The 13156-nt window shown below is 41.8% G+C and overlaps 1 protein-coding gene across 1 annotated transcript; it reads left to right on the top strand.

The window, feature by feature from the left end:
• The first annotated feature begins 1831 nt into the window (after positions 1-1831).
• LOC148932652 (uncharacterized) lies at positions 1832-4661 on the top strand. Its single transcript, XM_089065195.1, has 2 exons — positions 1832-2766; positions 4649-4661. Exons 1-2 carry the CDS (start codon positions 1832-1834, stop codon positions 4659-4661), a joined length of 948 nt encoding a protein of 315 aa, XP_088921321.1.
• The last annotated feature ends 8495 nt before the right edge of the window (positions 4662-13156 follow it).

The raw sequence follows: 13156 nt of genomic DNA, 5'->3' as shown, positions 1-13156 counted from the left end.
TTTGGGGTGTTGCAGCTTTGCAGGCGAGTGCAGAGGCTGGGAGGCGCGTGAAGCAAGGACGTGACAAGCAACGTCCAATCAGCTGCCAGCAAGCGCAACCGCCTTCCACACGAAGCGTCTCGACCGGGTGACCGTTTACAACCGGTCAAAACCCTCAACTACCTGCCCCTCTATAAAACACCCCACCGCCTACTCCCATTCACTTTACAAACCCTTACCTGCATTCTCTCACCCTCAACTACCCACCCCACTCCGAAAACCACCATCCACTACAGAAACTACCGCAAACCACCACCGGTACAGTCATGGCAAAGCAAAAGGCAACAAACAACCCATCAGCTACCACCGGCGAAGCCCCGTCAGAAGTCCAAGCAACAGCCGAGTCACAGCCACCGCCGACGACACAAATTCCGGCGATGGTTCCTTTAGACGCACTGGCGGCGTTTCTAAGGCAACAAGACCCCAACAGAGACTGGACAACAACCCTAGCCGGATTTAGCCTAACCGGAGGAATGCCGGCGACATCAAACCCTACCCCAACTGCAACCACAGAAAACCTACCCACCGCCACCCCAAGAACCTCAATTTCGACATCCGAACAGATTTCTACAACAGTAACCGCACAATCAGAACCCTCCCACCCTTATCCCATGCACCAACAAACAGAGCCGCTCGACGTCAGCCCTCTTTCCGCCTATCATGATCCCAACTGGGGAGAAACAAAAGAAAAGGAGAGTGGAGAGAGAGCAAGCGCGAGCGAAAAAGAGGAAACAGAGGGGATAATGGCCACTGAGGCCAAAATCGATGAAGCAGAGAGGGAGGGGATAGATCTGAACGCAATGGACAAGAAGCAAGGGTTAATGACGGAAGATGAATTCCAAGCAATTTTGGGCAAGGGGGATAGGATCGTGGTAAACCCTGAAGGGGTGGCTGAGGTACTGGACCTCGCATCCCAGGCAGTAGGGAAGGTGGAAGCAACAAAGGAAGCAGAAAGGTCGGAAGGGGTAGTCCACCAATCAGTAGAGGAGAAGACGGCCGAACAACTTGAGGAGGAGAGGCAAGAGCCAGAAACACATTAAGAGGAAGCCTCAGTGGTAACTAAACCGAAACCAGTAAAGAGGAGGCTAGTGTTGAAAAACGACCCCAAGGCAGAAAGGCAGAAACCCCAAAGAGTGTCACAACGATTCTTAGGAAAGTGGACGTCCAACAAGGCAGGAGCAAACACAGCAGCAGATGTAGTGGAGGTTTCGAGTGAAGATGAGAAGACTACTCCTACAAAACCTGGGGAGGAGCCCTCGAATGCTAGCAAGGAGGACACCCAAATGGCAACAGGGACAATATCAGCAACGCCGACTTACCGGGAGGAGAATACTGACAAGGTGGCTGAGGGTCTGGACCTCGCATCAGAGTCAGTAGGTCGGGAGGAGGCAGCAAGAACTGATACTAGTACCCGCGTGGTGAGCAAGCCTACCACCCAGGAGGACGTTTCAACACAAGCCGACGGAGACACAGAGGCAATGGAAACCAAAGACCCCAAATACATTCAAGAAAGGAAGAGAAAGGGGAAGGCCCCTATCAAGAAGAAACAAGTCATGAAGAAATAGCGCACTGACAATGCAAGCATAGTGATCAAAGAGCCGGAAGAGAAAGAGAGATCAAGCGACACCGACTACACTTCCAGTGAGGAGTCTGACTCGGAGAGTGTGATAACTCTCTGGAAGGAGAAGAATATCATGAGCAGCAGCTCCCCGACAACCACCTTGAACTAGTCCATCCTCCGGTAGAGAGGATCGTGTACCGGCGGTGAAGGGTAACGCTCACTGATGAGCTTATGGAGGACATGAAGCACTACGACACCAAAAAGCTTCAAGATGCATTTGACGACAAGGATGCCAGTAGCAAGCAAGTCAAATGCGGAAAGGTACTCCATATACCCTCTTTGGATGAGTTGTCTGTTCGTGATTCCTTCCTGGCCAGTATGGAAGCATTGGGTTTTGAATGGCTGTTAGAGAATAGGGACCCAGAGATATCTGTGAGATTACCAAAGGAGTTCTTCACCACGTTTAGGTTCCAACTCACTACAGACCTAGACGAGGTGTCAATTTCCTTTAGGATATTCGGTGGAGAACTGTCCATGAGTCTGATAGAGTGGACTGTGCGACTGGGTATGTGTAGCCTGGAGGAGGCTATAGGACCAGACTGGAGAAGCCGTGAGAGGGGGGTACCGAGGCGACATATAGAATTTGAGCCCCAGGAAGCCTGGGAGGAGCTAACCCACCCGGATGCTGGCCAGTTTGCCTCCACTAAATCCAGATCAACCCACTTCAACAACTCCATGCTAAGATTAGTGCAGCTCTACTTAGGCTATAACCTACTGGGGCAGAGCAACTCCGCTGCAAGAACGTCCATGACCGAATTGTACTTGGTATGGTGCGCTAAGCGTGGAAGAAAACTGCACTTGGGATTTTGGACAGCCATCCAATGCCACCTGATAGCCACCTACCCAGCCAGAAACTTGTCGCTCTGCCACATACTAGGAGCCTTCGTGCGCAACAACATCATCATAACAGAGGCAGAAGACCTGTCTCCAATGTACATGGTCGACGCTCCTGGCCTGTTTGATATACCCTTCTTCGTCCGCACCAACTTGGTATACTACAGAGAAGGAGTACCCCAGTTCTACCAAATGGGAGAAGCCCCTGGAGGAAGGGCACAACAAGGCCAGGAGGTGCAAGCTATCCAGCTCGACCAAGCACAGAGGCTGAGGCAAGAAAACCTGGAGCGGGCAGTGACTGAGCTGGCTGAGGAGAATAGACAATTGCGGGCAGAGATGGCGAAGCTGACAGCCCTAATAGAGAGCATCCTAAAGGAGTTGGCAAGAGGCAAAGCAAGCATTGGAGCTGGAACAAGCGGACATGGAGGACAGGAAGAAGAACCCACCGGACCTGAGGAGGAAGAAGGCAATGGACAACAGGAGGATGATGACAACCAACCCGGACCTACTGAAGAAGAACCAACGGACCCACCTGCACAGAACCCTGCACCAAGAAGGAGCAGGAGGAACGTCTGACCGAACCACCCCCAACTGACCAGTTAGTTTTCTTTTTAATTTTTAAGTTTTTTTTCTTTTGTTTATGTTTTCGTACTTTTATTAAATAGTTAGAATTATATGTTTTAATTGTGAGTAAACCCCATTCATAACATTTAGCCTATTTAATAGTCTAAGTGTGAGAAGTAAAGGGTTTGCTCCTTTGGTGCATGTATGTTTATTATGTTTTTCTTTGTGTTTTGTCGTGGGCATGTTACCTCACACTTAGCCTACTGCGTAGTCTAAGGGTGAGGAGTTTATATGTTTATATTTCATGTTTGTAAATATTTTGCTCTGCTTTGTTTATAAATCTAGGTATATATCTGAAACTCTCCCACTTAGCCTATTGCATAGTCTAAGTGTGAGAAGTTTTTAGATATAATATGTGTTTGTTATAAGTGTGTGTCTGTCATACTAGCCATTCCCAATTTTCACTTCACAGCCCGTATCTGGGGCAGACACTTGTGAAGTGAGAGGGGGGAGCAAATGGCCAGTATGACATGTATATATGTGTTATTTGAGTCAGTGCATGTTAGTTTTTTTTTAGGTTTGTTTAGGTCTAGGAATTATGTGTTATGTTTTATGAATGAGCTTAAAACTCAATTGTCTCGAACTGACGGTGAGGGGAATTGAGGGAGATAAGGCATGCCGAAAAACAGAAACCACCCCCTCCAATAGCCCTAGTCAGTATAGATGATGCAAGTATAAAGGAAAAACCCATCCTTTAGGTCAGACACGAAAGCCCTCTTAAAAGGTGAGTTAGAAACCCCAAAGTGGAACTACTTTCCACTAAATACTGAAAAAAAGAAGAGAGGCTACCACATGATGTCTAGGGCAAGGTGACCGCGTGTAGCAAACCCTGAAGGCAGTAGGACACCCCCTTGAAAAAAAAAAGAGATAAAAAAAAGAAAAGAAAAACCTACCCTTAGAACCCCATTTTCTAGCCTAACTTATACCCCGAAATAACCCATCAGCCACTGGAACTGTGTGCGTGCAAGGCATGAGGCAAGGAAGCAACTGCTGAGGAAGACATTGAAAAGGAACCAGCTGAAGAAAAGAAAAACAAAGAAAGAAGGAGAAAATCGATCTGAAGTTTCCAGATCCAAAAAAAAAAATAGAAGAAAGAATAAGGGTGGCAAAGCCACAGAAAGGAAAATTGAAGAAAATGGTCGCAGATACTTGACCACAAAAAGAGAAAGGAGGAAGAAGGAATAAGGGTGGCGAAGCCACAAAGAAGCTACTAACCAGTTGGAAGCCAATGTCAGAAATTGTCCAACCGAAGAAGAAGCCCTAGCCAGAAGCCCGAATGCACACAGTTCTCCCTCATCAAATAAGTAGTTAGTTTTTCAACCCTAGAGCCTTAGGGACAACTACCCCAAACACTACAAACCACTAGCCCCATTACAAGCCTTAAAGACCTTCAGGAGCTGCATGTGAGATCTGAGTCCGAAACATCTGTTGTTTAGCATTGAGAGAAAACAGTCCTAACATCCCCTGTGAGGAATGAGTGACTGAGTGAACTCAGTGTTTGGACTAGGATTGGGTGATCCTGACAAGCAGATATACTGACTGAGTGAACTCAGTGTTTGAACTCAGTCTTAGAAAAATCCTTGATGAATCTTGATAAGTCATATTCTAAGCCTTGGTTACTGGTCAGTATGTCGTGAAATGCATGTATTATCTGCAAAACAGTTACTTAAGTGTGCATGATTAAAGGATCCAAGTTAGTAGGAGACGATTCAGGTGACGCAAGTGAAAAGGGCGCCAGAAGGGTGCGATACTGACCTGGATGCATGCCAGAGAAAAGACTCGAGATGGAGAAGGAGGATAGCTGGGATGATCATTGACAAGGGCAAAAAGGTCAAAACGCGGGAGAAGTCTACCCTAAAAGCAAGGGCAAGCCTCCCTATAAAAGAAGCCACTTGGAGAGAGAGAAGGAGTTTGAGGATCGCACTTAGAGTTGGTTCCTTAGAGTTCGGTTAGAAGTTTCGGTTCTCAACACACTTAGTAGAATTCTCTCTAGAAGATCAGTCCTTCAGCATTATCCTACCTCTCGTTCCTCGCCACAGCCATGGTCACTTGACGTCCAAGAGTTTGCCGGAGAAGTCATTAGTCCGCCGTTCCAGCCAGTTATCGTAGCAGTGTAGTAGTATCATCGCCCGGAGTGGCACAAACAATCTTAATCGCTTTCTTAGTTTAAAGTTTACTTGTTTTCATCATTAGTTATTTGCAAACACTTATCGCTGTTGCTCTTTTGAAGTACTTTGTTATTTTCCAACATTTACATTATGAAGTTTCTATTTCGCATGTCACTTTAGTTCGAGTTTGCTTCATTCTGCCTAGAAAAGTTAGATTCAGTTATTGCTTTCAATTTCTAAGTGTTTTCTTATCGGGAGTTGTTGATTCAAAGTTGTAGCTATGTTTAGTCAAGTTTTCGTGCATAAGTTTCTTTTCTGCGCCGTGATTACCACCTTGCATGTCAGTCAGTAGAAATAAAGTTGCAGTTTCACTGTTTAATTTAAGTTTGAGCATTTAAATCGATGGATCTTGAGTTTGAATTTGTGAATCTGAAGTTCAGTCATGGTGTTTGTGTTTATCTGAATTCTGTTAATACTTGGTGAAGAAGAAAACATCAAAATCAACTTTAGTTTGAACCACTTTACTTTTAAGTTACTTTTGCTTTTGTTCCCTACATTTCAGATGTACTGCCCCGACCTGTCAGAGAACCACCCAGCCACCAAATATGCCTTGTAGTCTAAATTTCCCCTTTTAGTAACTGTCTACTTTTCATATATGCCTCTGAGACACATTGTCCCCTATTTTCACGAACACTCCCACATGTGTGTTATTTTCACGCCTACTAGTCAGTAGAGTACCACCTTTATTTCCTGTCTAGGTAAAATCTCAACTCAAGTGTGGTAGCTAACCAAAACACCCAGGAAAGTCACCGCAGTTATCAAAACGTGTCTATCCTCGTGGGAATCGACCCTTACCTCCATTATACTAATCAGTAGAAGTGGGTTGAGGAAACTTGTTTGAAGCCAGGTCCCGGTTATCGTACCAACGACTCAGCTGGGTCGGGAATATCTTCCTGATCAGTTGGATACACTCCAAATTACATACGAAAACCATCACAACACTCGAAAGAGTGGGAAAACCTGGACTGTCAAATCTTCAGTAGAAGCCTGCATGTCCTAGAAAACTTCTTACTCCCTTTTCATTGGATGGAGGTGGAAGTTTCTCAATGGCTGCAATCTTTGCCCTGTCGACCTCTATCCCTGCAGAAGACACTTTATGCCCTAGAACTATACCTTCTTTCACCATAAAGTGACATTTTTCCCAATTGAGAACAAGGTTAGTTTCTACGCATCAATGCAAAACCTTAGCTAGATTGTCAAGACAATGATCATAAGATTTACCAAACATAGAAAAATCATCCATAAAAACTTCCATCACTTTTTCAATCAAATCATGAAATATGATCATCATACATCTCTGAAAAGTAGCAGGAGCATTACATAAACCAAAAGACATTTTCCTATAAGCATAAATACCATAAGGACATGTAAAAGCAGACTTATGTTGGTCTTCGGGAGCAATTGCAATTTGATTTTACCCAGAATAGCCATCAAGAAAACAGTAATAATCATATCCCCCTAGTCTTTCAAGCATTTGATCAATAAAAGGTAGAGGGAAATGATCTTTCCTAGTGGCTGCATTTAACATCCTATAATCAATGCATACTCTCCAACCTGTGGCTACCCTAGTGGCTATCATCTCTCCATCCTGGCCGGGCACTACCGTCATCCCCCCCTTTTTAGCTACTACTTGCTTAGGACTTACCCATTCATTATCAGATATTGCATGGATAATCCCTGCATCTAGTAACTTTATCATCTCTTTTTCAACTAAATCTTGCATGATAGGGTTAAGTCTACGTTGGTTTTGCACACGAGGTTTATGCCCTTCCTCAAGTAAAATTCTATGCCCTTCTCGGATTTGCAGCCTTTCTCCGGCGGGCCGCCGAACCTTGGCCGGCGGTCGCCGCGTTGGAGTCCAGAGATTCTGTTCCCTTGGCGGCGGACCGCCGCACAACTTCCGGCGGTCGCCGGCGAGACTTCTCTTCTAAGTGCATTTTTCCGAGGTGGACCGCTGCATTGATCTGCCCGCCGGGCGCCGGCGGTCGCCGCACACAACCGCGTCGGTCGCCGGTCTCCGTCTGACTCCAAATTTCCAGACTTTGCGATTTGGACAAGTATAGTATCTGCACATCTTTTGAACAAGTAGGGCTCATCCGAAAAGTAAGATCGTACATCTCTATAAAATTTCTTTTTCTGGTAAGGAGTAAGATCTGAAGGATGTACCTTTGCCGCCAAATAATTTACAATATCAGCGTACCATGGAAAAGTGGCTTGAGTGAAAAACAGATGCTCATCTAGGAAGTCCTCGATGATTTCTTGAGATAAATCTTCTCCTTCCACCGGGTGCTCCAACCTTGACAAGTGGTCCGCTACCACATTCTCGCACCCCTTTCTGTCCTTGATTTCCACATCAAACTCTTGGAGTAACAAGATCTATCATATAAGTCTGGGTTTTGCATCCTTCTTTGCAAGCAAATGCCTAATAGCTGCATGGTCAGTATAAACAATAGTCTTAGTTCCAACAAGATAGGCCCTAAATTTATCAAAAGAATAAACAATAGCAAGCATCTCCCTTTCAGTAGTCGTATAATTAGGTTGGGCAGAATCTAAAGTTCTACTAGCATAATAGATGACTCTAAAAATCTTGCCCCTCTTCTGCCCCAAAACTAAGCCAACTGCAATATCACTTGCGTCTCACATGATCTGAAATGGTTGACTCCAATCCGGTGTAATGGGGACATGAGCGCTTACTAGAGCTTTCTTCAAATTCTCAAAAGCCTCCAAGCAATCGGAAGTAAAATCAAATTTCACATCCTTCTCAAGCAATTTACAAAGAGGTTTAGAGATCTTAGAAAAATCCTTGATGAATCTTCAGTAGAAGCCTGCATGTCCTAGAAAACTTCTTACTCCCTTTTCATTGGATGGAGGTGGAAGTTTCTCAATGGCTGCAATCTTTGCCCTGTCGACCTCTATCCCTGCAGAAGACACTTTATGCCCTAGAACTATACCTTCTTTCACCATAAAATGACATTTTTCCCAATTGAGAACAAGGTTAGTTTCTACGCATCTCTGCAAAACCTTAGCTAGATTGTCAAGACAATGATCATAAGATTTACCAAACACAGAAAAATCATCCATAAAAACTTCCATCACTTTTTCAATCAAATCATGAAATATGGTCATCATACATCTCTGAAAAGTAGCAGGAGCATTACATAAACCAAAAGACATTTTCCTATAAGCATAAATACCATAAGGACATGTAAAAGCAGACTTATGTTGGTCTTCGGGAGCAATTGCAATTTGATTATACCCAGAATAGCCATCAAGAAAACAGTAATAATGCTGAGTTTGATATGGAGGATTTGGGTGTTGCGAAGAAAATTCTGGGCATGGAGATTTCTAGAGATAGAGAAAAGAAGAAGCTTTATCTGTCACAGAAGAGTTACGTTGAGAAGATTTTGTCAAGATTTGGCATGTCTGCATCTAAGACTATTGATACTCCAAGTGCCACAAACATTCATTTGTCATCTGATCTTGCACCGAAATCCGAAGTTGAAGAGGAGTACATGTCTCGAGTCCCGTACTCTAATGCAGTAGGGAGTTTGATGTACGCCATGGTCTGTACTAGGCCAGATATAGCGCATGCTGTCAGTATTGTTAGCAGGTTCATGGGAAATCCTAGAAAGGAGCACTGGCAGGCTGTGAAGAGGATCTTTCGTTACTTGAGAGGTACGTCTGATGTTGGTCTCATTTATGGAGGTGATACTCACTATTTAGTGACTGGTTCTGATTATGACTACGCTGGAGATGTCGATAGTAGAAGATCTTTGATCGGTTATGTTTTCACTCTTAGTGGTTCTGTTGTTAGTTGGAAAGCAACTTTGCAGGCTGCAGTTACGTTGTTTACTACTGAATCAGAGTATATGGCGTTGACAGAAGCTGCTAAAGAGGGAATATGGTTGCAAGGGCTAGTTGTGATCTTGGTTTACATCAAGAGCAAGTTGTTGTGTTCAGTGACAGTCAGAGCGCTATTTGTTTAGCCAAGGATCAAGTCCATCATGATAGGACTAAGCATATTGACGTGAGGTATCATTTTCTAAGAGATGAGAAGAGAATTGAGGTGAAGAAAGTAGGTGCTGCTGATAATCCTGCTGATATGTTCACCACCAAGTCAGTCCCGCAGAGCAAGTTCCAACATTGTTTGGACTTGCATAATGTCATGAGCTGTTAGTTGCCCATGGAGGGTAAATCTGAGGCAAGAATGGAGAAGTTTGTTCGTCTGGTGTTATGATGACGCGTCTGCAAAGGAGAATTCAAGTCAAGGTGGAGATTGTTAGTATGCCTTGAATTTGTATAGGATTAGGTTTCCTAATTGGGATATGATTAGGTTTCCTAGGCCTAGTCTGTCTTTTGTGTGCCTATTTATATGGGAGTAGAACACGTAATTCTGTGATCTGACAGATCCAATTTGTATCTGAAAATTGCATTCATAATACAATTTAATCTCCGTACTTGCCCGTGGACGTAGCCAACACAACGTTGGTGAACCACGTAAATTCTGTGTCTATATACGTTCTTTTGTTTCTCGATTCATAATTGCCCTATTTGTCACAACAGCTAGTGTGAGGACCATGGTTGATCAGGTAACACGTCGTGTTTACTGCTTCTGCCCAAAACTTCCTATTCAAACCAGTCTGGAAAAGAATACATCTCGATCTTTCCAGCAGTGTCTGATTCATGTGTTTTGCCATAACATTCGCTGCGGTGTATGTCTAATAGTGTGGTGGCGAACGATACCTTCGTTCTTGCAGAACTCATTGAACTCAGACGAACAGAATTCCAAACCATTATCAGTTCTTAGTTGCTTGATCTTCTTCCCTGTCTGATTTTAACCAAGGTCTTCCACTGTTTGAACTTCTTGAAAGCTTTACCTTTATGTTTCATCATGATCACCCAAGTCATTCTCGAGTAGTCATCAATCATCGACACACAATACTTGTGACCTCCAATAGACTCAGCACATGATGGACCTCAACAATCCATGTGAATGTAGTTGAGTGTCCCCTTGGTCCGATGAACACCCTTCTTTGGGAACTTGTTACGATAAAGCTTCCCAAAAATACACTGTTCGTAGAAATCCAGATTCTTCACTTTATGCCTAGAGAGAAAATCACGCTTTGACAGAATTTGCATCCTTCGTTCTCCCATATGACCCAGCCCCATATGCCATAGCTTTGTCATATTCTCGGCCGGCATCTCGGATGATGCAGTATCAGCACAGCCTGTCACGATGGAACCTTTTAGAATATACAAGGTACCCCGTTTCAAGGTTGTCAGAACCACCTTCAAACCTTTCATAATATGCATTACTCCACCTTCACCTTTGAAGCTGAGTCCCAGTATAGTTTACTGTCAAAAGCACTCAGTGTTATCAGATCCTTGGTCATCTGTAGAACATGCCTAACATCGTTCGAGGTGCAGAACACCCCATCATGCGTCCTTATTCTTATAGAGCCAATGCCAACAACCTTGCAGACAACACTGATGGCCATGGTAATATTTCCTCCATCCATTTATGCTCGTAAGTGGTGAAATACTCCATGTGTGGACACAGATGGTACGATGGTCCTGATTAAAAAATCCACACATCGTTGCAGTGTGGCTGGTCATCTACGACCAGCACCAGCCTTACTTCAGAATCTGAGTCATCAGCTTGTACCATAGTTGTTGAACCATTGGCATCCCCTTTCTTTCCCTCTTTCTTTTTCTTCTTCGGACAATCATACTTCCAGTGCCTTGGTTCTTTACAATATCTGCAAATGTTGTCGGGCTAGAATCCTTTCGACGAACCCCCTTTTGATTTCGAGTTCTTCTTTCTAGATTTCTTCAGACCCGTACCCGTAGCAAATAATCATGATGCCTAACTTTTTGTGGCTGAACTAGTTTCCTGTAACCGATCTTCTATGATGTGGAGAGCAGATCGAACATCTTCCACAGATAGAGTTTCTCTTCCAGTCATAAAAGACTCAACGAAATTCTCGTACGACATCTTGATCGATTAATACAAAAAAATCTAAGGCCATATTTGGTTGACAAGAAAGTAAAGTTGGCATAAAAAATGATCCCTAGGAAATTGAATCCCGGGAATATGATTCCACATAACTTTGCTTTCTTGTATTTGACAAATATCAAGATTTTAAAGTTTTATTTAATTTACACACTAAACTATAAAATACTTATTATTTTTTTATTTATAAACATAGGATAGTAATGTAAAATTTTTAATAAATTATTAATTACAAATAATAATATTCATATTATTATATTTATTATTAAGATAGTTTAAATATATATTATCCATCATAATATATAATAATATAATTATAAATATAGTAGCATGGAGTATTATACTCATTTATTATAATAATAAATATAATAATTATTATTATAATTATAATATTTATGGATATTATGATTGAATAAATTTTATTATTTAAAATTTCACTATTACTTTATTGATTAATTATTTATTTATAAAATATAATAATTATTATTTATTATACGATTTATATTATATAATTATATTTTAATTATTAATTACTATTACGAATTATTATAAAATATAGTTATAATTATGATAATTTTAATCATAATTATTTATACTGAAATATAATTTTAAATTATTTTTAAAACATTGTAATTAATAATAATAATAATAATAATAATAATAATAATAATAATAATAATAATAATAATAATAATAATAAAATTACAAGTACTATATTGCATTAAATATGTAAGAACCCTAAAACTGGGTAAAAGAATACCTAAGAAAAGTTAGGATTCTGATTACTTTCCCAGTTTGATTAAAAGCCGAAACAAACACAGGAATTTTAAATTTAAGGTATCATATTACTTTCCGCGACAGAATTATGGCAACCAAACATGGCCTAACAGATGCAGAATTCTATACCCTAGTTAGAAAACTAGGCTCTAGATACTAGTTTGTCTTGACAGAATAGAGCAATTATGTAATCGAGATAAATAGAAACGTAAAGAGACACTGAATTTACGTGGTTCACCAACATTGCGTTGGCTACGTCTAGCGAGACCTCCGTTCGACTAGCGGCAAACTACACGGATTCAAGGCATACTAACACCCATATACTGCACATTAGGAAAGAAAACTATTTGGGCTAAAAATGTTCATAATTGAAAAGTTTACCTCTATTTAAAAAAGATTTTTAGAATGAAATGCACCAATAAAATCCACTAAAGTTGACAGTTAAGATAACCTTTGATTATACTACAGCAAACGATAATTCAAGAGAACACTTAAATCCTTAATAAAACAACACATGTGAAAATCTTATATTATCTGATTATTAATGATAAATAGATCCACGAAGGTACGTGATAAGCCTATTTCGTACATTGGTTACTGGTCTGTTTGATGTGCGTTCACGCATAATGTACATTGTACAAAAAGTTTGTTAAGTGTGTAGGAAAGGAGGAGAAATGCATGCAACTGGATGTCTAAGGAAGAGTGGACAAAGATGAAGGGAAAATGGGCCAAACTGGCTAGAATGGAACACTTAGGAGTGGAAGCACCAGCGGTGGAACAAGGTATCTCTTTGGGATGACACAATTGTCAACACAGGAAGGACCAGCCCTAGGGATTAAAGCAGAGTTACCCTATAAATAGAAGGAGGAAACATAAAGCGAGGATGGCTCCAAAAATTTGAGAGTTCCTCAATTCTTGAGTTCCAAAAGAAAGTGTATTCATGTAGAATCCATTATCGCCTTAAACCTCCATCATCAGAGGAGGAAACCAAGCTTTTTTCGTCCAGTTCAAGGTAGTTCAAATGTCCTAGGGCTGGTCCTTCCTGTGTTGATTTTCAATTCCATATTTGATTTGTCATGT

This window comes from Salvia hispanica, chromosome 2 (genome assembly GCF_029641045.1).
Source record: "Salvia hispanica isolate PSC_SH4W2 chromosome 2, Shi_PSC_v1, whole genome shotgun sequence".
NCBI lineage: Eukaryota > Viridiplantae > Streptophyta > Magnoliopsida > Lamiales > Lamiaceae > Salvia > Salvia hispanica.
The sequence above is the reverse complement of the archived record's forward strand: the minus strand, read 5'-3'. Positions and strand labels throughout refer to the sequence as shown.

Excerpts from the sequence above, each read along its gene's own strand:
- LOC148932652 (XM_089065195.1), top strand. The coding sequence starts at position 1,832 with ATGGAGGACATGAAGCACTACGACACCAAAAAGCTTCAAGATGCATTT.